General features: G+C 41.7%; 1 protein-coding gene across 2 annotated transcripts in view; it reads right to left on the reverse strand.

Moving 5' to 3' along the window:
- Positions 1–26,358, reverse strand: part of LOC126428190 (zinc phosphodiesterase ELAC protein 1-like) — a 70,277-nt gene that overhangs the window by 10,523 nt on the left and 33,396 nt on the right. For both annotated transcript variants that reach the window (XM_050090106.1, XM_050090105.1), the window contains one exon: positions 22,338–22,518. In XM_050090106.1, the coding sequence (XP_049946063.1) occupies positions 22,338–22,518 (181 nt within the window). The remainder of the gene's footprint in view (positions 1–22,337; positions 22,519–26,358) is intronic.

Genomic DNA, 26,358 nt, shown 5'->3' on the forward strand with positions numbered 1-26,358 from the left:
GACCATTACACTTTCAGGCTTATTGCTTTCACCTTATGCTGGCAAACAGAGAGGTACTATACATCCACACTGGGCTCACTGTGTGTCCATGTTTGCTTTAAGGGGCTGCATACATTAAATATTTGACAGTACTAGATTGTCAAATGTTCAAAATAAGAAAGTGACTCACACCCAAAATCAAGTGAGTATCACAACTATATTAGTTACAGCTGGTGGAAAATGAGAGAATGGCTGAAAGAAGGGAGTGTCATGTATGTTAATTTCCTGACTAAAATAACAACCAAGGATCTAAAAATTTGACAAGCTATTTTCGGATGATTCCTGCATCTTACAAAAAATTATTAATTTTGATATGACAAAATATAGGAACAAAATACTTTAATGAGAGAAGCAATAACAGCCAACAAGAGATGAGCTGTAACTAATATTTCTGGCAACAGGCAGGTAATTCAAATGCTTGAAATTCAGTGATGTATCACCAAATGCAGTTAGCAAAATGACTATTGATACCTGTGAAGTAGTTATATCTGTCCTATGAGGATATTTTAAGGTAATTAACACAATATATTTTTTGTCTTGTAATAATGTAGTGAGGCTCGCACGTATTTCACTTCTGTTTGTGCCTATTCTAGCACCAATTTCCTCTTTCCTGTTATTTTTATTGCATATGTATGACATACTTTTTGAAGTACAAGCCTCTTATTACACAGCTGAGTAATCCAACAAGCCTATGGGCCTACCACATTTCAAATTAATAAGTAAAGCAACGTCATAGTGTATGCTCCACTGATCCCTAAAGAGGTAAATCCAATTAATATAGTTGTATTCAACCTGTTATGTATTAAAAGACTTCAGAAAATTAATCTAAGGAATGGTATGTACACAGACTAACTGAAAACAAGCAGCAGACATTAACACCTGATCCTCCCCAAAAGGACAGCCATAAATATCCCTTTTTGCACCAGCTAAGTTTTGTGTCACTGTTCCTGTGTTCCCTCTCAGTGTGTTTATATTGAAATAACTGTCGTGTTTGTCCTCTTTGCACCTGGAGCATTGACACATTTGTTTTCTGCCTGTCTCACTGCCGAAACAGGGTAGGCCACCTGGTGGTACATCGTCTGTGCTGCTGACTTCCCGGACTCTAAATATAGATAAATGTAAATGTAAATTAATGCAGATGACTAGGAAAAAGAATCCTGTAATGTTTGAATACTCCATTAGTAGTGTAGCGCTTGACACAGTCACGTCGATTAAATATTTGGGCGTAACATTGCAGAGCGATATGAAGTGGGACAAGCATGTAATGGCAGTTGTGGGCAAGGCGGATAGTCGTCTTCGGTTCCTTGGTAGAATTTTGGGAAGATGTGGTCATCTGTAAAGGAGACCGCTTATAAAACACTAATAGGACCTATTCTTGAGTACTGCTCGAGCGTTTGGGATCCCTATCAGGTCAGATTGAGGGAGGACATAGAAGCAATTCAGAGGCGGGCTGCTAGATTAGTTACTGGTAGGTTTGATCATCACGCGAGTGTTACGGAAATGCTTCAGGAACTCGGGTGGGAGTCTCTAGAGGAAAGGAGGCGTTCTTTTCGTGAATCGCTACTGAAGAAATTTAGAGAACCAGCATTTGAGGCTGACTGCAATACAATTTTGCCGCCAACTTACATTTCGTGGAAAGACCACAAAGATAAGAGAGATTATGGCTCACACAGAGGCATATAGGCAGTCAGTCTTCCCTAGTTCTGTTTGGGAGTGGAACAGGGAGAGAAGATGCTAGTTGTGGTACAAGGTTCCCTCCGCCACGCACCATATGGTGGACTGCGGAGTATGTATGTAGTATGTAGATGTAGACTTTAAATTAGCCCACCGCCAGACTGCCACGACGCTTCACAGAACTGCTGGGCAGTCTGTTCTATGTGATCCAGCATCGTGGGGATACCTGATTTATCACGCAAAGCTCTGGCCACGTAGTCTTACAGTAAGTGCAAGGTGACTCGCAGAGCTCTCCCTTGCACCCTCCTAGAGCCGACGAATGTGTGTACTGGCTGCTTTCTTCCACACTGTTACTGCCACCATATTTGATTTCTGAGGTCATGTGCACGATTTATCTGTCTTGGGATTTCATTGACCACTAGTCATTCTTACCCCAAGATTGCAGATACACAATTTTTTAAACAGTATTGATACAAATGACAGTGAGGAACTGAGGAATACGTACATTAACCATCGGTCTACAGATGAAGGCTCATTTGTGATCGTTAATGAGCCTACAACAAAGAAAACTAAATGTCAGTCATACGTTGCTCAAATTGCAAGCAGTTGTGGTTCAGGCAGCGATACAATATACGTCAAATATCTCAGGAAACAAGGAATGAAGCTTGTTTGGCCACATGTGCCAGACATTGTCTCGATAAATGAAGAACATATAACCTTAATTTTAACTGTAATGGATGAAACTGAAGGTATTATATGCTCAGCTAAATTTGGAGCTTTATGTATGGTACTCCATCTTACTACCTTTCATTATATTTGTAATTTTGATGATGTCTCACACTGTTAGCGTAAAACATTAGGTTTTTTTCCATTTATGAGGCTTCATAAAGCACTTAAGAAAACTTTTCTTGCAATTGTTTACAATTCATGGAATAGCAATCAAATGTGAATCTCTCTGGTCTTTCTGCCTTTTGAAGGATAAGAAGATGGCAAGTTAAGTTAGTGTTTTCGAATGTGTTAAACAGGATTGTTCGAATAAAGGAATTGTTTCGAACCAAAGACAATCGTCGTCGATTTTGAGGTAGCAATCTGTGGAGCTGTTCATTCAGTTTTTTCCTTGGAGTGAAATAGTTGAAAAAAGAAAAACAGAAAGAAAACTTTCCATCTTAAGCTAGCACCACACCCTAGTTTGCTTGGGACCTGAAGAATATTCAGTATGCAATGTTGCGTGTTTTTCTTCCTCAAAAAAATACGAACTGTTTTCTGAGTTCAGACATTTAAGATCTATTAAGACAAAGTTAACCATGAATGACACTCAGCGCTTAAATCTACTTCTGTCGCACATGATTTTTGACCTCGTGTTTTGTCAAGAGCGGTATCAAACGACACCCTTACTGAGCAGTCATTTAAATTCAAAAGTTAGGTCTGGCACTATCATACAACTTCGCAGCATTACAATTGTTCTACAGATGATCAAAATTGTACTATCAACCAATATCTCGTTCCACTAGACAGCTTGTGTGGATTAAGATTTCATTGTTAATGCAATACATGACATTCCTCTTAACACCCTTTACATCTGCATACAATCATCATGTACAATTCCCCTTGAAGTGAGTGTGATTCCGAATCAGAAGCTGAAGTAAACCGTATTTTGTTTTTGTGTTCTCTGTCAAATAACAATCAAAATTTCGGAGGACTTTGGTGAGTGTGGGTTACCTTCTCCCTTTATCAGCATCTCGTTTTGTTTCTAAAGACATTCTTCTGTATAAAGTGACTCATGTTTCTTAAGCATACATGGAAAAAGCTCTAGCATTCATTTTCATTTATCTGTATCAGTTGTTATAAGCTGTGTGAGCCAATAAATATGTCTAGTTTACTTATCATTCTAGTTGTTAAACATTTGTTGTGGTAAAAGCTTGATATTTCCACTCTGTAAATACATAATTTTGTATTTTCTTTGTATAATTACGTATTCTATGTAAACATGTGATCTCAATGGCTAAAGAAAGTACTAACTCTGGAGGCAAAATAATACAAAACAAACAAAAAACAATCTTCATAGCACCAGGGCACTATTAAAACTTTGCATCAGATAATGCATGTTTTCATGGACAGTATGCGGGTGTTCATTCCTACTACCTTGTGGGTGGGCAACATAACAGACCATTCTCTTTTGAAAAAATCTGTTGATGTATGTTATGCACTGGTGCTTAGTATGACATTAGTAATTTTCTCCATTTTTTCTTGTTTTAGTGAAACTATTTTATTTTAGCACAAATATAAGTCTGACACAAATGTGTTCTGATGACAAATCACTTCTATATGAGACATGTAGCAACAGAGTTAAATGCTTTTAGGCTGCTTACCTAAATGCAGAAATTTGGATTATTGAGTTAAATTGTACTTTGTCACTTGTCCATCACCATATTTTACTACTAAATCTGAAAGACTTGTCTATTTTTACAAATATGTTGGTTTTAAATTCCAGTTTCATCACTTGTGGCCAGTAAAAACAATTAACGAGAAATTTTGTATCAATTTTGCAATACTGGTATGTTTGTAAATGGTACAGTGCACTGACATACATTAATTAGAAAATGATTGTAGAAGTTTCAATATCATGTGAGTGGTTCGGTATCATTCCGCAGCAGTAGGTGCAGTACTGGTCAATGCAAAAGTTATTTCTTAATTTTAATAATAACTTAATTAAATATATTTTTCCTCATGAAAATCATTCAGGGACACTTGACAGCCTATATCCTCCAAAAATCATCTTTCCTCGTGAAATGATCTGAATGACAGTGAAAACCGCACACCTGGGTATGCACACATGGGCACTTATTACTCGCAGACCAGTCATTAGATTTATTACTTTACTTTTTAACCAACAGAAACATTCTGTGGGTAAGTTTTGGTATATATGTTGCTGCTTTAGGTTACATAAAGAATAAGAAGATGCAATATTAGCGAACTAAGGTGCCAGAAAGTTTGCTGGTAATGTGCTGTTTCGAAATATACTGCACAAACCATAAGAACTACATCAAATCGGTGCGGTGCCAACTGGTATATTTAAAAAAAAAACTGCAACAAAGTTCAATAGAGCATATGCTTATCTTCTACAGTTCATCGACAAACATTTCTGCCTTTTCACATCACCTAGTGCAGTGAATCCAACACACAAAAATGGTGACTGGATGATCCATAAAAGATCAACACGCACTCTCAAACCTGGTTAGCAGATCTTTTTGAATACTGCACCAATTACAAGTCGCAGTTAAGGTCATGATGAAAGAGTTCACCCATGAACTCTGTCACGAAGTACGCCAGGAGAAACTGAAGGATCATGAACTTTTTCCTGTCTTTATTCACTATTTTTTATGTATAAATGTAGCAAAACACATACTAAAACCTGGACAGAGAATGTATCTGTTGATTTAAAAAAAAAAAAGGAAATATCTTAATTGTATAACTGATCGTTATAAGTGCACATATAAACAGAGATCACGAGGGTGGACACTAATCACTCCAGAATGAAATCATTCAACACATACACTTGAAACACTGGTTTAAATAAAAAGCCAAATAATCAACATATATGAAATTTATTTCCATTCTACTTATAATGTAACTCAGATGCGGATTTCCGAACAGTATTATGTTCGCAAAGAAAAAAACGAAAATTTTAAAAAACCCTAAATATGTCATCTCGTTAGTCAACTTTAATGTTTTGTGCCATGCTGAATTTGAAGCATGCAGACAACAATTTCAGGGAGTGCCAAATTCATATTCTTGAAGGGGAGGAGGGGGGAGGGGGGGGGGGGGAGAACCACTCTTTTCACAAAGCACCTAGCACCCAGCGCACGTTGGTCTATCTATTGATTTAAATTCATCCCTGTTAGTTTTTTAACATTTTTGAACACATTCTACGTGAATGTTCACATGTACTTATGATTTCTGAATTCACTACATATTTGTAACCTCATCAGTGAATCAGTATTTTAATTTTTCTTCATTTTGGCATCCAATATGGGGCCATCTGAGTATCCAGCTTTTGCTCGATACATTTTAGCACCCAGCAGAGCACCATTTTGACATTAACCCCTCAATCAATCTGAACTCATCGCATTTTTGGCAGCCAATGCGGGACAACATATTTTGCGTATCGGTCCCTCGACTAATTCAAACTTACCACAAAACAAACAAATGTTATTTAATATGTATTGTCATAAACAAAGAGAGTAACCAGTAACATGTTACACCTTAAACTGCTTGTCCTCGATGCAACTTAATTGCACATTTATTATTCCACGAGACAAAGTATTACAGAAGTTCACTGGGTAGCTGAGTGCTATGTCACCGCCAGTGTGAAGTGAGAATACATCCCTCAGACTACGAGGCAGGTAGCGACCACTGTTCACTTTGCTGGGGTGGTAAACAGAGTGGCAACACTCTTTCATTAAAGGATTTTCCTCAAAGTTCAATGTTTTTCCATCTGGAGTTCCCAATATTCCAGAACAAATTTCTATCATATATGAGGGCAAGATTTTTTGAGCTGCCATGTCACTTATTAGCAATTACTCCAAGTACAACCAGTAATTACAGTTTCCTCAAAACTTTCGTAAGTTAAAAGGCCCTCCTGCACCTGAAAGATGCTAGCAACAACAAATTATGTTTTGAGCTAGGCACATTACAGTCACTGTTGACTCGAGGCATGACACCGTGAGAAAGTAATGAGTAGCAGCAGTAACAACAAGATCAGCAATAAACTTCTCAAAAGTGCTGACCACGAAGTATGTGAAGTAAACGAATTATGGTACCTCGAATGCAAAATAACATGCAACATATGAAGCGAGCATGACATCAAAATCACACTTCCACAGTCAAATAGAGCATTCCTGGCCACAAGAATTCTGCTGGTATCAGCCATAGATCTTCATTTGAGAAATTAATTTCTGGCAACGTATGTTTTGGACAGAGCATAGTATGGTACTGAATCATGAACAGTTGTAAAATCTGAATAAAAGACTTTATGTGTGGTGCTACTGAACAATGTTGAAAATCAGGTGGACTGACAATGTAAGGAATGAGGAGATTCTCCACAGAACTGGCAAAGAAAGAAAAAAATGAAGAACACTGAAAGAAGGAGAGAGAAGATGGTATGTTTGTCAAGACATCAAGGAATAACCTCTGTGGTTTAGATTAGATTAGATTAGTTTTTCGTTCCACAGATCTGTGCTGAGGAGATCCTCGTGGATGTGGTGTAACATTACGAGTCAAGACAGCTGTAACGGAAGTTGAATAGCGTAAAGTTATCGTTAAAAACGCACGCCGCGCGATTTGTTATGATTTGGTCGGTCATAATAGTAGTAACATGCTTTTGAATACAATTAAAATATAACGGCGATACCTGTTTAGCGTTATTGGAAATAATATGTAATAAATTAATGAGTAAGGTAGCCGATCCTATATGAAGAGGTAAAATTGGGCATATTAAGGTGTTTTGCTTTATATCAACTAAGCCAATGATACGGCGTCTTTTTTTTCGTTTACTCTTAGAAGAAAAAAAAAAAGAAAACAAGTAACAAAGTGCTAATTGTGCGTTGTGAAAAATATAGGGGCGAATTTTAAATAGCTACAGTGTATAATCAGATTAACAAATGGACATTCAGTTACGCGAAATAGCCGACAGTGAAGTGTGGCCATTAAATTGAGTACACCTACAGGGCGGTCAATTCCAGGATAAGTCTATTCGCGTCTCACGAGGCACGCGGTATTGAGACCGGTTTTTTTTTTATTATATCACGCAGAGCGGGCTTCAATTTATAAAAAGGAGAAAAGCTGTATCATTATCATTGACTGTTGGTGTTCAGTAACCAAAACTGTTCATCAAAGGGTTTCGGTGAATGAGTGGTGAATGCGAAATGAAACTGTGAACGAAGTTATGTTAAATAAAGCAGAAGAGACAAGACAGTTTGGTCGTATCTGTTATTATTCCATAAACCGTAACATTTATTCTCGTTGTACAAAGCCTTTATAGACGATCGTTATGACAATTTGCTTTGAAGGGATCTCGTTACGAGTTAAGTTTTGGGGACCTGGTCAACAGGGGATAGTTTGTAGATCTTAACTACTGCAGCTATTCTGGAATCAGGTGCTACCGTGACCGTTGTGTGTTGTCTATGGCTTAAGGTCATCATATCTCATGCTCTAAGATCGACGCGCCTTTCCTCTTGGTATAACGGTGTCTCACGGTAACCACGACAACGCCGACGGCGAAGGAAGATACGGTAGAGTGGAACATGTCTATTTATTTTTTTTTTTTTTTAAGCTGAAATAACAATACTAATAGTATGAATATATACAATACATCATTTGTTTCTATTAAAAAATTCGTCAATGGAGTAGAAGGAGTTGGCCACTAGTAAGTCTTTTAGGCTCCTTTTAAACTGATCTTTATTTGTAACTAAATTTTTTATGTTTACTGGCAAATTGTTGAAGATGTGTGTTCCTGAGTAGTGGACCCCTTTTTGAACTAAAGTAAGTGCTTTTAAGTCCTTGTGCAGATCATTTTTGTTCCTGGTACTGTATGTATGAACTGAGCTGTTTGTTGGAAAAAGAGATATATTATTTAGGATGAATTTCATTAATGAGTAAATATACTGAGAGGCAGTAGTTAGTATACCCAGTTCTTTGAAGAGGTTTCTACAGGACGTCTGTGAATTTACTCCACAAATAATACGTATTACACGCTTTTGGACTCTGAAAACTTTTGTTTGACTTGAAGAGTTACCCCAAAATATTATACCATATGACATTATGGAATGAAAGTAGGCAAAGTATGCAAGCTTTTTCATTTTTATGTCGCCTATGTCTGCTAACACTCTAATTGCAAATACAGATTTGTTAAGGCGTTTCTGCAGTTCTGTGGTGTGCTCTTCCCAACTGAATTTATTATCAAGTTGTGGAGCTGTGGAGGGAAACAACTATAGGGTATGACAGAGATTGGAATACATCCACCAAATAATTGAGGACATAGCAGAGCATTGTTTGGAAGTGAATCATGGTGTGTGGAAAAACTGGACAAGAAGAGAAGTAAAACATTTAAGATATGCTGCTACTGAAGGATGTTAAAAATTAGATGGACTGACAAGGTAAGAAATGAAGTGGTCACCCACAGACTTAGCGAGGAGAGGAATATGTGGAAAACATTCATAATAAGAAGGGACAGGATGATAGGATGTATTAAGACATCAAGGAATAATTTCCACGGTATAATTACCCAACAGAATGGAGATGGAAGCCTGTAAATCTGTCTGTTGCAGACTTCATCAAAATCTTTTATCTGGCAAATATTGTAATAGACAACACTGATTACAAGTTTCAACCACTTAAAATGGTCATCTTCAGATCAGAATACTAACTTGTGATGTCTAAATTGAGGGAATAACCAAAGCAAGTCATTATAGTGATAACACCGTTAAATACAACTAAGTGAAATTTCCTTAAGGACGTTAATAATATAATGTCAAAGTGTCTTACCTATTCCCCCAATTTAGAAACAGCATAATACAGTCCACGGGTGTACTACCAGTCCATTGTCCAACAGGCACAATATTTTGGCGATCAGACGTGTCGCCATCATCAGGTGCACTGACGAACTGAGCTCCTGAGGGCGGGAAGCAATCTTAAATCCCCTCCCCTCACGAGGTGTTCTCTCCACAGAATTACAAATGTGATGAGGGCATTTACCCACACAAGGGCTTAGTAATTCTGTCAGGTATTTGGCCAGCAAACATGTAGGTGCCCTAATGTTGCTGACAATTGGGCATAACGGCACCCCTTCTTTGTGGACTTTAGGGAGTCCATAAAGTCTTGGCAGTACAGGTCTTTGAGGTGTCAATTTCTTGGCGACACCCTCTGCTAAATTCTGTGGATTTCGTAGAACATCTTGACAACTTCAAGCTGAGAGACTCAGATATCCTGGTGAGTTTTGATGTCGTTTCATTATTCACCAGGATGCCTCTTCGAGAGTCAGGTGAGCTTATTGCACAGAAATTTCACTAGAAGACGGCCGACCTTTTCAAGCATGTTCTGACTTCCACGTATTTTCTGTTTAATGTAGAATGCTATGAACAAACAGAAGGACTCGCAACGGGGAGCCCACTCTCACCTGTGGTCACAAATTTCTATACGGAGTACTTCAAGGAGAAAGCTTTGTCGTTATCCAAATGGAAATCTATTGTTTTCTACATTATGTGGATGACACATTCGTGACCTGGCCCCATGGAAGGCACATGCTCTTACACTTCCTTACACACCTGAACTCCATACATCTGAGCATCAAATTCACCATGGAGACCGAAGCAGAAGGAAGATTACCATTCCTGGACATCGTGGTCGAAAGAAGAGTGGATGGCACCCTGGGCCACAAAGTATACAGGAAGAAGACGCACACTGACCTGTATTTGCATGCTGATAGCTGCCACCACCCTGCGCAGAGGAATGGGGTGCTAAAAACACTGGCGCACAGGGCGCACACCATCTCTGACACAGAGTGTCTGACCCAAGAGCTGGAACACCTCAAAACTGTATTCCAGTAAAATGGGTAATCGGAATGGCAGATCAGACACACTCTCTGCCCCACCTCTACAGTACAGCGTGTGGAGACAGAAGAAGTCATAGATAAAGAGATATCCACTGCTTATATATCATATACTGGCACACTATCGGGGAAAATGGGATGAATATTGAGGAAACAACGAGTAGGAACTGTCTTTTGCTCACCAAACAAAATGCGAGCATTATTGGGAAGTGCCAAAGACTCTCGGTTTGTGGAAGGCCGGCATATACCAGATTCCATGCCAATGTAGGAAGACTTATGTTGGACAGACCATTAAAAATTGTTGCCGAGAACATCAGAGGCACACTTGAATTGGGTACCCCACCAAGTCGGCAGCTGGAGAGCACTGTTTGTCCAAAAATCACGAAATGGACTACCAACATACCAAGGTCTTGGCAAAGACATCTAAATACTGGGACAATGTCATTAGAGAGGCTATCAAAATTAGTACCAGGGATGGACTCATCAACCGAGATTGCGGCTACAACCTCAGCAGGGCATGGGAACCAGCATTGAGTCAATTAAAAAGACGCTCAGCAAAGGAAACGAATGGGCGACTAAGGCAGACGAGGCAATTACACCGACGCCACCACAGACGCCAACCGTGGAGAAAATGCCTCACGAGGGGAGGGGATTTAAGACGACCGCCCACCCTGAGCAGCTCAGTTCATCAGTGCACCTGAAGATGGCGACATGTCTGAGCGCCAAAATATTGTGCCCGTTGGACACTATGGAGTGGCAGTACACACGTGGACTGTTCGAGCAAGAAATACACCAGGAGAAACCTAAGAATCACATAGAAACAACATGTTTGTATCCTGATCTAAAGATGACAGTTTTGAGTTGTTTAAACGCCTAATCAGTGATCTCTATATTGCGACCTCAGCCAAGTATGTGTGTATTCTGTGTGTCCTTGGCGGCTTAGTCGGATGGAGCGTCTGTCATGTAAGCAGGAGGTCCAAGGTTCGAGTCTCGGTCAGGGCACATAATTTTCAACTGTCCCCGTTGATGTTTATCAGCGCCCGAAAGCAGCAAAGGTCTAGATTTCATAGTAACTTCATTCTTTGAGAGCTGCAATATCACCAAAGATATCTGTACAGATACTAGCTTCATAATGATTAAATGTCCTTCGCCACACTGCTGTGATGGATAATACGTAAAATGCGGCTGCCAGCCTGCACATCGTTCGCTAAAACAGCCAATAATTCACACAGCAGACAGACACTAGAATGTAAGTGATTTAAAAAAAGTCATTCGGTCAGGAAATGGCAAACTGTCAAAGGTTGGCAACAGTGAGCACAGAGAGGTGGGGCACCACCACCTAACAAATGACGGCTAAAATGACAGCACCCAAGATGCAACCCACCTAAAACAATCTCCTCGCGTCGAGAGGGCCGAGAGGAGGTCTGCCGAGTCACTGGGAGAGGTTTAATTCCCCACAGCTTGTTCCCGTGAAGAGAAGACCAGAGATTATGCTAAAGAGACACCACCTGCTCACAGACAGAAATGCGGAGATCAGAAGGGATGGAAGAGCTGGTGGGACGAGGTAGGAGGACTGCAGCCTTGGCAGCAGTGTCAGCAGTCTCGGCTCCTGTTAGACTGGTGTCATCAGGAATCCACAAACATTGAGCCATAGTGCCCACACCAGCTTTTTGGCACGACTCTATAGATTACCCGGCTGTACTAGGATCTTTGATCCCGTTGTGATCGCGCAGGTGTTTGACGCTCGATGCAGGTGTGGTTGGACTCGCTACGAGGCACAAGGACTTGCTTGCATGGACGAAAGAGGAAAACACGCATGCTTGGCCAGCAGTGGCACGGCAGGTCTACCTCACAAGGCAGTCTTGAGTTTATGGTGGACCTGCCTGATGTCAACTCCAGGCACTGTTGCTTCAGTGCCTGTCTTCTCGATGAGACACATCCCTGGAGACCATCTCTAACAACACTCTCCATTAAAGGTATAAGTGAGTTTGGTACCTTTGTTTCGTTCAACAATTTTCGTTGCAGCGAGTGTACTTGTTGCTTTGTTGCCCTAATGTACGTGTTGTTGAAGTAAGAGCAGCCGGCAGAGCGTGTAACCCTGTGGAGACCAGCAGTTACTATTTCTTTTTAAAAATCCACTGGTTGGATTACTATTAGGAAGCTGATTAGCTCAGAAGTGTGAGAGTTGTATTTAGGGTTTTTGGGACAGTATCCAAAAGTTTATGTATTGTCTGTATGAGATTTTCAGTGCATCTTGACTGCCAACAAATCGACATACCTCGTATATTGCTGTAAAATTTGGGTCACTTCTATTGAAAGCACTTTCTCAGTTATTAGTAAAGACTCGTATTCTGCAAAGGTAGTCACAATGTACATAGTTCCTTTATATATGTGCATTTATTTGAAAAGCACTCACTCACTTATTAATAAAAGCTCGTATTCCGTAAAAGAATCATTTGTATGTAGAATTTTATACGTGTGCATTTATTTGAATGCACTCACTCAGTATTAGTAAAAGAGCAACTGACTATTCATTTATTTGTTGTTTATTGACCTCTTAACTTATATTAATCGACATTTGGTTGGTGTTTGCTGTGTCTTTTGCTGTCTCTGTGTTCCAGTTTTCTGCGAGTTTGGGGGTGTGGTAGTGGCACTAGGTTCCGCTTTGGTGCACAGAAGCTGTGACGTGCCCATATTATTGCTCTTTTTAAAAAATTATTTGTGCCACATTTCTTTAAATCACTTTCTGATTGTAATTTATTGTTCCTTTAAGTATTGAAATCTCTGTGGTTCATCTCTTTTAAGTCAGTTTTGGTAACTGTAATTAGCTTGTTTCTCAAGCATGGCAGCAATCTGTGACATTTTGGTATTGTCTTAAAGATGATCACGAGTTGATTGTCTCTTAGCTGTTTTATAAATATTGTGTTCAATAAATTGTTAATTTATTGATTTGGTAGTAGTTATGTTCAAGGAGTGACATTATAGGGGCCTTGATCTTCCATGCTAAGTGTACCCCTCATCCAGACTTCCTCAGTCACAAACATCACAGTGGCTCCCTAAAGAGTGAGCAAGTGGAAGCTTTCTTGGACCCATTGCACTGAGGGATGGACTGTGTACAGTGAAGAGAGGCTCTGAATGGCACAGAGAGAATCTGAACATGTGACATCATTAATGTGTGGCCTTATAAAGGGCTAAGAGCTCTTCTGTAAATATTGAGCAGTGTTCCAGAAGCCGATATTAGAAACTGTCCTTGCAAATGATGAAGGCACGCCCGATACAATCATCAGTCTTAGAGCCACCATCGTACATAAAGGTACTATCACTAAGTTGCATATGAAGATCGAAAAACTTGCAGCAATAGATCGAATTCAGTCTAGTCTCCTTAGGAAGCAAATGAAGTTCAAGACGAACATGGGCCACTGCACAAAGCCAAGGCAGTGAAGGGTCCACACCCATCAGGTAGTGTGAAGTTAAGCTGCCAGAGCAATAGCCAAAAGCAAATTTTGGGAGGTAACAGAAAAATAAGGACATGTCGCATACTGGCAATGAAGGGAGTTATAGAAGAAGGGGGCACAGGATGGATAGCTGGGCACGGCAGATGAATGGCACGCGTATCCGCTGAGGAGATCATCATACTAGTATTCACCAGTAGTTTGGCAGCTTCTGGACAGAGACACTCAAACGGGTTAGTGTAAAAGGCGCCAGTGACCAAACAGATTTCACAACGGTGAATTGTATTTAGATGGTGCAAGATGGACAGATGTGCTATGCATAAACGAAACACTTACTACAGTTTCGAATGGACAAGGTATCAGTCCCAATAAAGGAGGGTGGTCTGATCCACTCCCCAGGAAGTACCCCCGAGGACACTTACAACACTGACGGAACGTGTATAGCAGGCGGCCAGGTTAGGACACGTGGGAGGACCGAGAAAGTTTTCTATCGAGCATGAGCCCCAGGAATTTTGTAGTTTCAGCAAATGGAAGAGCAGCAGGTCCAAGATGCAAAGACGGTAGAAGAAACCAATTTTGCCACCAGAAATTCATACAAACGGTTTGATCAGAGGAAAAGTGAAAGCCACTGTCAATGCTCCACAAGTAAAGATGATCGAGACATTGCTGAAGGTACTGCTTGGGGACACGAGTCCACTGAGAACTGCAATAGATCGCAAAGTCGTCGATTAAAAACAGGCAGCCAGAGATGCATAGTGGGAGACAGGCTGTACTAGGGTTAGTGGCTATAGCAAAGAGGATGATACTAAGGAAGGAGCCCTGGGGCAGCCCTTTTTTCTGGATAATGGTGTCTGACAAAACTAGCCCCACACATAACTCGAAAACTTGGCTTTTTAAAAGTTCCTGATGGCAATAGGGCAGGCAGCCTCTGAAGTCCTATGTGCATCGAGTATGGATGATACCAGTCCTCCAGCAGGTGTCTTGGGCTTTCTCCAAATCAAAAAACATGGCCACAGTATGATACTTCCACAGAGAACCATTCAGGACAAGGGTTGACAATATGACAACACGGTCAACTGTGGAACAGCGGCCTCTAAATCAACATTGTGCAGTGATTAGTAGATTGCGAGATTTGAGCCACCGTACCAACCGGCCGTGAATAGTACGCTCCATCACCTAGCATACAGAGCTGGTGAGAGACGTGGGGTGGTAGCTAAAAGGAAGGTGTTTGTCTTTACCTGACTTAGGTTTGAGTAGGACAGTGGCTTCATGCCATTATCTGTGAAACATGCCATCTCCCCAAATGTGACTGTACTTATGAAGGAGAAAGTGCTTGCGTGCAAAAGAGAGGTGCTGCAACAACGTAAATATCATCTGGCTCTGGGGTGGAAGATCAGGATGAAGTGACAGTGTGATATAACATTCACAATTCTGAAAGGAGAAGAGTATCAACTGAGCCGCCTCCACTCATTTCCAATGGAGGAAAGCAGGTCGATAGTGGGTGGAGTGTGAAATCTCTGCAAAACAGCTGCCTAAGGATTGGAGATAGCAATATGGCCCACAATGACATCACCTGCTACGGTCAGGTCAGAAGTTGAGGAATGGACACTGGTCCTAGAGAGCCGTCTGAGGTTGTTCCACACGAGGTCAAACTGACAAACTGTTAAAAGAACTAGAAAACAAAATCCCACTGGCTTCTTTGCTATCCTGAAGAATGTGACAACATTGCACATGCAACTATTTACAGTGAATACAATTCACCATCTTAGGAGAACTGTAAAAAATGTGGAGCGCATGTCTACACGTGTGCATCACATCGCAGCACGCATCAGTCCACCAATGGACCGGAACACTGTGCGCTAAAGATGAAGTGCAAGGTACGGAATGTTCTGCGACAGTAAGTATAACATTTGTAAGGTATTCTGCCTGGTGATCACAACTGGGAAAATTTTGTTCGTCAAAGGTTGCCAAGTGGGAGTAAAGCCTCCAGTCGCTCTTAGAAAGCTGACAATTGCATTTACATGTAGGTGGGGTTGGAGTCCACAACCAGAGAGCACACAGGAAATGGTCACTCAATTACGTGTCAGAAGAAACCACTCAAGACGACGAGCAAGCTGGGCAGTGCATAACGAGAGGTCCAAATGGGATTAGGTGTGCATTGGTCCTGAAAGGAACATGGGTGCTCCAGTGTGAAGACAAATGAGGTTGAGTTAATTGAGGAAATCAGCCAAGAGGGCACCACCTCCCGGACAGGTTCTAGAAGAGCCACAAAGGGGATGGCCTCAGGTGATTGTTCACACCTCAGGTCACACCTCCAGAACTCCTGACAGAGGGACCAATTGGCTACCTGGGAAGGTAACATCCCAGGCAATCACCCCTCCCTGGGCCTGGCCTGTACCATCAGGTACCTGCAAACCCTACCTGTCGACCCAGGGCTGGGAATTACGCAATAACCGGTCACCTGCTATGCGTCAAACATGTGGGCCGGACATCAGGAGTGCACAAGGAGGAAGAAGAAACAGAGGAACCTCAAACACCAAAGCAGAGGAAGGGTAAGAGATGGAGGGCGAAGAAAGAAAGAAAAAACAGATTAGGAGCTATTCTAATGTCAGGCTACTAAAACCTCAGAACACATCTCCAAAAACATCTCACACGTGTTCCCCAAGGAAGGGGGAAATGAATAGCAGATGGACAGGTTGTGCAGTGTGGGAAGGGAAGAGGTGCGGCAAAGGCTGTGGCCCCATAGTAACCGAGCACAAACTCACCAAAGAGTGGCGAGCCCCCTGGAGGGAAGCATTTTGTGATTACTTTCACTGATAAATTAGTTGCTACCAATGAAGTATAAAAAGGAAGTTAACTGAAAACTGTTGCAGTTAGTTATGGAGTTGGTGTTTCTACCATTTCAGAATGGGTGAAGTCAGTAGCTAAATTTCTACACACACACACACACACACACACACACACACACACACACAAAACTCGAAGTGGTGTCCAACTGAAAGACTTGCAACAGCCAACTGAACCACATGAATTATTATTACCACCACCACCACCACCACCACCACCACCACCACCACCACCACCACCACCGACCCAATATTCTGCTGCAAGTATAAGCTAAAATGTTGGCTGTCTTGTTAGGTGAGGAAAGAAAAGATTTCTCTTTACACTCTGGGTGGTTTGACAGGTTAAAAACAGATACAGGATTCATTAATTTAATGTATACGGAGAAAACTTATCCTCAGACCCAGACGTGGTTGATTTTTTCAAAACAGTTTAAAGAATAAACCCAAGACTACAGTAAGGACCAAATTTACAATGCTGACGAGATGGGAGTTAATTTCAAGATGTTGACTACAAAATCCTTAGCTTCATCAAAAGAAACACCTGGCCCAGGACACAAAATTAAAAATGAACAGATAACTGATCTTTTGACATGAAACGCTTGTCTTTGCACACCGTCATTTGGCAAAATCTTGTTTTGATATCTCAAACCATTTGTGAGACACGAGAATTCTGTGAATATTTCATTCTAGTTTTTTTTCACTGACGCACAAGTACATACATGCCATTTTCTCGAGACTGGAAACAGACAGCGATATACTTCCAAGTTTAAAGAATAATTCAGTATATTGTCTACATTTAATACTCAGCAACAGTCAACTTAACACTCACCAAACACAAATTCATAGCGATACGTACATTTCACTGCAATCTAAGAATTTCTTGCAGTAGCTTACCTACAACTGAAAAACATAACTGGCCATTAACGAAATGATAGGCAGTTCATCAAGAAGCTGACGAATTAAACTATAAAATGTGTGAGAATGAGAGTTTATTACCGAGTAGTTTCTTCAAAATTGTTTGTGGAAGATCACAGATCGGCGGACTTTCCATTCACACAGTCAAGCGAGTCTGCCAGTTTCCACGCCCAGTTGGCCCGGCACTAAACTATACTGTAGTCATTGCTGACATGCCTAGCACACGCTGGCAACTACGCTTCCCTCCCCTTGCTCCGTACAGACCTGTCAAAACTTCTAACTTATTTTAAATGCACTACAATTGCCTACACATCACTCCGAGTTAAAATGTGATGATATTATTGTGCATTTCCTTCCCCTAAATCTCATCAGACTGATTCAACCACTGGATAGGGCATAACAACACCATTTAAATGGCACTGCCATGGGCTATTTCTTGAGAATCATCCTGTAAGGTTGTGGATGAAAAAAAAAAAATGAATGACATACTGGTAGTGAATATGAAGCACAATTTATTACTGTGGGCAAGCCTGGGATAAAGTGAAAACAGAAACTCTTCAAGGTGCTGCAGAAACTGTGATAGGCTTGAAGAAGACGAGTCAAACTTTTGAGAACTTGACAGATACGGTAATCCCCAGATGCGACAACATGGGTATATGAGAGATGGACGATTGGGTTGTCACGGACAGTTTGCAATAAATCACAGACCAAGAAATCATTTAAACTGTGTTACAGTCAAACACTGACAGAACCGAGGAGCCCAAAGAAAATGATACATGTGACAGTGACAGCTAACAATGATTTTCAAGCACTAGAGGTAAAGCTATATTGACAATTTATCTTACAAGAACCTGCTGGGTACAGTACAACACAAAAAACACAGCACATGTATTGTTACTATAGAGTGCCCTAAGATTTGTCAAACAGTGCAGTGAGCCACTGGTGGCTGATGTCCTCCTAATGAAAAGATGGCAGGCCATCACTGCCCAAAAATGTGAAATACGACACAAGAAAAACAAAAATTACCGAGTCTTTTGAATGAGTAATTCACAAATTATTAAGTACAGTATGCGCATATTAATGTACTGTAATATTAAAAACTTTATTTTAATTTTAATAAAGTAAAGAAGTGTAGCCTACAAAGAGATTTTTGAACCCCTATGATCTTCAAAACTTTAAAAAATACATAATTACAATACAAAATACCTTAGTACATACTATATCAACTAAAATAATAATTTTTTTAAAACAAAGAACCATGGACCTCGCCATTGGTGGGGAGGCTTCCGTGCCTCAGTGATACAGATAGCCGTACCGTAGGTGCAACCACAACGGAGGGGTATCTGTTGACAGGCCAGACAAACCTGTGGTTCCTGAAGAGGGGCAGCAGCCTTTTAAGTAGTTGCAGGGGCAGCAGTCTGGATGATTGACTGGTCTGGCCTTGTAACACTAACAAAAACGGCCTTGCTGTTCTGGTACTGCGAACGGCTGAAAGCAAGGGGAAACTACAGCCGTAATTTTTCCCAAGGTCATGCAGCTTTACTGTATGGTTACATGATGATGGCGTCCTCTTGGGTAAAATATTCCGGAGGTAAAATAGTCCCCCATTCGGATCTCCGGGCGGGGACTACTCAAGAGGACGTCGTTATCAGGAGAAAGAAAACTGGTGTTCTACGGATCGGAGCGTGGAATGTCCGATCCCTTAATCGAGCAGGTAGGTTAGAAAATTTAAAAAGGGAAATGGATAGGTTAAGGTTAGATATAGTAGGAATTAGTGAAGTTCGTTGGCAGGAGGAACAAGACTTTCGGTCAGGCGAATACAGGGGTATAAATACAAAATCAAATAGGGGTAATGCAGGAGTAGGTTTAATAATGAATAACAAAATAGGAGTGCAGGTAAGCTACTACAAACACCATAGTGAACACATTATTGTGGCCAGGATAGACACGAAGCCCATGCCTACTACAGTAGTACAAGTTTATATGCCAACTAGCTCTGCAGATGAAGAAATTGAAGAAATGTATGATGAAATAAAATAAATTATTCAGACAGTGAAGGGAGACGAAAATTAAATAGTCATTGGTGACGAATTCAGTAGCAGGAAAAGGGAGAGAAGGAAATGTAGTAGGTGAATATGGATTGGGGCTAAGAAATGAAAGAGGAAGCCGCCTGGTAGAATTTTGCACAGAGCACAACTTAATCATAACTAACACTTGGTTCAAGAATCATAAAAGAAGGCTGTATACATGGAAGAAGCCTGGAGATCTGACAGGTTTCAGATAGATTATATAATGGTAAGGTTTTAAACTGAAAGACATTTCCAGGGGCAGATGTGGACTCTGACCACAATCTATTGGTTATAAACTGTAGATTAAAACTGAAGAAACTGCAAAAAGGTGGGAATTTAAGGAGATGTGACCTGGATAAACTGACTAAACTAGAGGTTGTACAGAGTTTCAGGGAGAGCATAAGGGAACAATTGACAGGAATGGGGGAAAGAGATACAGTAGAAGAAGAACGGGTAGCTTTGAGAGATGAAGTAGTGAAGGAGCAGAGGATCAAGTAGGTAAAAAGATGAGGGCTAGTAGAAATCCTTGGGTAACAGAAGAAATATTGAATTTAATTGATGAAAGGAGAAAATATAAAAATGCAGTAAATGAAGCAGGCAAAAGGGAGTACAAACGTCTCAAAAATGAGATTGACAGGAAGTGCAAAATGGCTAAGCAGGGATGGCTTGAGGACAGATGTAAGGACGTAGAGGCTTATCTCACTAGGGGTAAGATAGATACTGCCTACAGAAAAATTAAAGAGACCTTTGGAGAAAAGAGAACCACTTGTATGAATATCAAGAGCTCAGATGGAAACCCAGTTCTAAGCAAAGAAGGGAAAGCAGAAAGGTGGAAGGAGTATATAGAGGGTCTATACAAAGGTGACGTACTTGAGGACAACATTATGGAAATGGAAGAGGATGTAGGTGAAGATGAAATGGGAGATACGATACTGCGTGAAGAGTTTGACAGAGCACTGAAAGACCTGAGTCGAAACAAGGCCCCAGGAGTAGACAACATTCCATTAGAACAACTGACTGCCTTGGGAGAGCCAGTCCTGACAAAACCCTACCATCTGGTAAGCATGATGTGTGAGACAGGCGAAATACCCTCAGACTTCAAGAAGAATATAGTAATTCCAATCCCAAAGAAAGCAGGTGTTGACAAATGTGAAAATTACCGAACTATCAGTTTAATAAGTCACGGATGCAAAATACTAACACGAATTCTTTACAGACGAATGGAAAGACTGGTAGAAGCCGACCTCGGGGCACACGTGAGGCAATACTGACCTTACGACTTATCTTAGAAGCTAGATTAAGGAAAGGCAAACCTACATTTCTAGCATTTGTAGACTTAGAGAAAGCTTTTGACAATGTTTACGAATACTCTCTTTTAAATTCTGAAGGTGGCAGGGGTAAAATACAGGGAGCGAAAAGCTATCTACAATTTGTACAGAAACCAGATGGCAGTTATAAGAGTCAGGGGACATGAAAGGGAAGCAGTGATTGGGAAGGGAGTGAGACAGGGTTTTAGCCTCTCCCCGATGTTATTCAATCTCTATATTGAGCAAGCAGTAAAGGAAACAAAAGAAAAGTTCGGAGTAGGTATTAAAATTCATGGAGAAGAAATAAAAACTTTGAGGTTCGCGGATGGCATTGTAATTCTGTCAGAGACAGCAAAGGACTTGGAAGAGCAGGTGAACGGAATGGACAGTGTCTTGAAAGGAGGATATAAGATGAACACCAACAAAAGCAAAACGAGGATAATGGAATGTAGTTGAATTAAGTCGGGTGATGCTGAAGGTATTAGATTAGGAAATGAGACATTAAAAGTAGTAAAGGAAATTTGCTATTTGTGGAGCAAAATAACTGATGATGGTCGAAGTAGAGAGGATATAAGGTGTAGACTGGCAATGGCAAGGAAGGCGTTTCTGAAGAAGAGAAATTTGTTAACATTGTGTATAGATTTAAGTGCCAGGAAGTCATTTCTGAAAGATTTGTATGGAAGTGAAACATGGACGATAAATAGTTTGGACAAGAAGAGAATAGAAGCTTTCGAAATGTGGTGCTACAGAAGAAAGCTGAAGATTAGATGGTTAGATCACATAACTAATGAGGAGGTATTGAATAGGATTGGGGAGAAGAGAAGTTTGTGGCACAACTTGACTAGAAGGGATCAGTTGGTAGGACATGTTGTGAGGCATCAAGGGATCACCAATTTAATATTGGAGGGCAGCGTGGAGGGTAAAAATCGTAGAGGGAGAGCATGAGATGAATACACTAAACAGATTCAGAAGGATGTAGGTTGCAGTAGGTACTGGGATATGATGAAGCTTGCACAGGATAGCTAGCATGGAGAGCTGCATCAAACCAGTCTCAGGACTGAAGAAGACGAAGACGACGACGACTGGACAGATGAAAAACCTATCCACCAAGCAGCGGCAAGAGGGGGAGCAGGTGGGGGGGGGGGGGGGGGGGGACATACAGGTCAAAGAAATGTGCAAGCTTTCAGAGCCAGCGGCTCCCTCCTCTGGCAGAAGGATTGAAGGGGAAGGAAGAGGGACAAAGGAGAAAGGACTGGTTAGGTTTAGGAGGTGGGGAATGTTAGGAAACCCAGTATCGGGCAGACTTTCCAGACAGGATGAGAAAGGAATTCCGAGGCACAGTACACCGACTGAAGACCCTATACATCTCGGTACTCTTCTTTAAATTTAAGTAAGTAAAAGATGTTAGCGAAGATATGAACCCGACTTACCCCTTCAGCATCATCTGCAGTCTGCCGGTATCGCTGGCTGTAATGGTACAGTATGAGGACTCTGGCTCCGATATCCTTTGCAAACTGGGCAGCCATTGCAGGGGTGGAGTGGCCATTTTCTAGGGCTTTGTCCCTGAGAGCCTCTTCCAGTGTCGCCTCGTGTACTACGACATCACTATTTCTGTAAATACACACCACCGTCAGATGAATCCATCTCCACTCAGTATAGAGATCGTTGAAACAATAGAAATGTTTTAATTGGCAAATGAAAATCAGTTCCAGGGACCCTTTAAAATGTGAAATATCTACGATGTACATACGCAGACTGAAGCAGAAAGAAAATTTGTACCGAGGTGGGGATTCGAACCCAGATCTCCTGCTCACTAGGGAGATGTGCCAACCATTATGCTACCGCAGGCACACTGACTTTGCACAACTGAACAGACTACCCTAGCACGCCTCCCTCCTTAATCCAAATTCCAATTCACAGCTCACCTTACTTGGTGCTCCCCCCTAAACTCGAACAGCACAGCACAGCACAGCACAGGCTATCCAACCGTATTGGAACAGCACCTCAGTTCTCAAATGAAACAGGTGATCCTGCACGAAAATTGAGAATAGTTTCACAACTGCACGGACTACTCTAGCAACCCTCCCTTCTTAATCCAAATTCCCATTCACACATCAGTCCATTTGGTATTTCCCTAACTCCCAGCCATGCTACGAATTTTCATTGTCATCACTCCACTATAAAGCTGACGGTTCTCCATATTTGCAACTGCATTTGTACGCTAGATCAGAGTCAACACTGCTTCAACTTATCTGACATTTTTAAGACTGCCCAGGAACACAACAAACTCTCAAGTTTCTGGATATACACTTACGAGTAAAATCATTACGTCCACTGCCAACTGCAAGATCGAATTCCACGTAATGACACTGTGGGCCCGTGATGCAGTAAGAGAAGTATATTGTTGGTGCAGAGAGAAACAGGAAATCATTCTAGCAATGATACGGGTTGCAAATGGGGAAATCCACTTTAGCAAAGGGGAGATTGTTACAGATGGGCACCTTCGAATGACCTGTTCAGAAATAACTGAGCTGGTCAACTATTTGTATGCTAATGGAGTGAGGATCTACGGAAAGTGATTGAAGGATGCCGAATACGACAGGTGGTGACCTGTGGTAGATTTGATGACAGATTATACATCTGGTGCAGGCACAAGTACAGGGTGGAGAAGGGGAAATGCATGTTTCTCAGTATTGAATAACTGTACTTTTATTGCGTTTCTGAAAGCTTCATACCTTAATTAGGTTTGGAAAATAATGTTGATGGGGTGGCAATCTTCCAGTCAGACAAGAATTTGGATCCTCTCCTTAAAGTTACGAACAGCTCTCACCTATGTTTCATTTGCACAGCTTCAATTTCCTGCCGAACAGATTTCTTGAAGACATCGACTTTGCAGATCGTGTCCACGTACACGCTCTATTTCAAGCAGCCCCACCAAAAAAAAAAAAAAATCCAGATCGACAGATCTGGCGAGCGTGGAGGATGAGGACCGTAACTGTATTTGAAAATGGCGTGTCCGATGAACACTTGTCGAACCACTTCCGCTGATGCTCCAGCCGTGTGAGCTGTGGCACCATCCTGTCGGAAGCACATTTCTCTCACATTCCCTCGATGCCTTTTGAGTTCTGGATGAAGAAAGTAGCGCACTGATGCCACAGTAGGTGCAGTTCCTCCACTTCAAAAAATTAACGTCCAACAATACCTATCTTAGAGACTCCGCAAAACATTTATTTTTGATTTGAGGAATGGTTTTTTGGGCAGCTCACACTGGTTCTCCAATGTCCAGTACTGACCGTTCTAAGTGTTAACGTAACTGTTGAGATGAAAATGGGCTTCGTCACTCACGAATACTGGGACATCTGCTTCTCCTATAAGAATAACATCCACTATGGCAGAAAATCCAAATCACTTAGTTGCTGGACAATCATTTTGTACGAGTTAAATTTGAGATTATGACAAAAGACGCAATGAAGCAAACCACATGATGTATCCAGCAATACAGCCAGTCACCGAGCAAATTGTTTCGGAGGGCTGAGAACTGCCGTTCTCACTCTGTCTTCGTTTTCTGGAGTTCAAATTGAACAGGGAAGGCCAGATAGTTTCCTTTTTCGTCACAGATCCAGTATTTCTAAATGCTGCAACCCATCAGAGTACAGTGTTTCGATCTGGGACCATATCTCGATGTCCGACATTAAACTTTCGACGAAGAAGGTGCCAAACCATGACAGCAGAATCGTTCTTCCTAAAGTACTGCTCAACTGTGAACATATGATGCTCTATGCTCCGGCACTCTGTAGCAACTGAAACCACACTGTCCGAGCAGTCTGCCAACACTTGCTCAAGGTCAGTACTACCAGTCATTGATGAGTAATGGTTTAAAAAACGCGTTTCCTCTGCCCCACCCTGTACTTCTGAGAAAGTCGTTCACTACACACCGTCGAACGTGAGCCTACGCAGCAGACGCCCCTTTTCACTCTCAAGTTATCCAACAACATTATCAATTGCAATTCGACTAGGTCTTATCACGTTTCTGGACGCATGTGGCACCATACGTCTACACACAGGTTCAGCAATTCCTGTAACTTATAGGCCCAGCAATTCCTGTAACTTATAGGCCAGCGATGTGTCAGTGCAGAGAAGGTGCCGGATAGTGTGCCAAATGTGTTCTGTCCAGTTCAGATCAGGCGAATCTGATGACAGAGACATTGACGTGAGTTTACTGTCTTGGTCCTCCGACCACTGGAGCATTGTTCTGGCCTCGTGACATGACGCGGACTGTTACCCCACTCAAAGATGTCATCGTCATCGGGGAAACACGATCGAGCACAAAAGGGTGTGTGTGGTCTGGAGTGATGTTCACGTAGTCACAGCTAATTCAGTGTCCTCGACTGCTACTACAGGACCCACAGAAGCTAAGCAAATGTCTCCCACAGCACGGTGCTGCCTCAATTAGCCTGTCACGTGGTGCAGTGCACATTTTGAGCAGCCATTCCGCATGGACGACTGTTTATCCAGACAACTGTTAACCTGGTGTCAGAATGAACACGATTCATCTGTCTGGGGGACACCTGTCCATTTTCTGTGGTCCAATCTCGACAACCTCGCATCCACTCCAATCACAACTGACGAGGTCATCGGGCCAACGTGGAAACATGTAGGGATCATCTGCTATAGAGCCCCGTGATCAACAGTGTGTGGTGAATGGTGTTCTCCAGTGCTCAGTACTCAAAAACTATCAATGTTAAGAGTTTAAATACCAATGTTTTGATATTCATCCTGCAGGAAAGTTTTTGTAGAATGTAAATACTTTAGGATTAAAGCGGAGCACTCACCAAAAAGCAAAATGGTTGAGTTGTTGATAGGTACACACAACAGAAGGGAAACTTGCTATGCCTTGACATGGTCCTGACTAGACTAACAATGCCAATGTTATTTTTTGGCAGATAGAGTGGTTTCGGTGGGTGTAGTGTGAGATGATGTGCATACACGGAGAGGGAGGGGAGAGGTACTGGAGGCGAGTGGCTAATGGCTCGGAGGGAGGCGGCCGGTTGAGGGCTAGGAATGTGCATGGGCCAGCACAATTGAAGTGGCCATTGGGAAGTGGTGTACATCAAAGGGAATGTGAATTGGGAGGGGTTGACAGGGTAGAGGAAGTAAAAACTATTGGGTGGAGGGTGCTGGGAAAGTGGATTACTCAAGATTGGGGCCAGGATGGTTATGGGAGCAAAGGATGTGTTGTAAGGGTAACTCCCACCTCCATAGTTCTCAGAAGCTGGAGGTGGAGGGAAGGATCCCGATAGTTTGGGTTGTGAAGCAGCAACTGAATTTGTGCTTGTACTCCATCCACCCAACTCACCTGATGCCACCACCATCACAATCAGTCTAGCTGGCACAAATAGCGGCACAGGTGTGGGAACACACGTGGGGTTTTATTTTACTTTAGCTTGTCAA

The sequence above is a fragment of the Schistocerca serialis genome, chromosome 12 (assembly GCF_023864345.2).
Source record: "Schistocerca serialis cubense isolate TAMUIC-IGC-003099 chromosome 12, iqSchSeri2.2, whole genome shotgun sequence".
In the NCBI taxonomy this organism is placed as follows: domain Eukaryota; kingdom Metazoa; phylum Arthropoda; class Insecta; order Orthoptera; family Acrididae; genus Schistocerca; species Schistocerca serialis.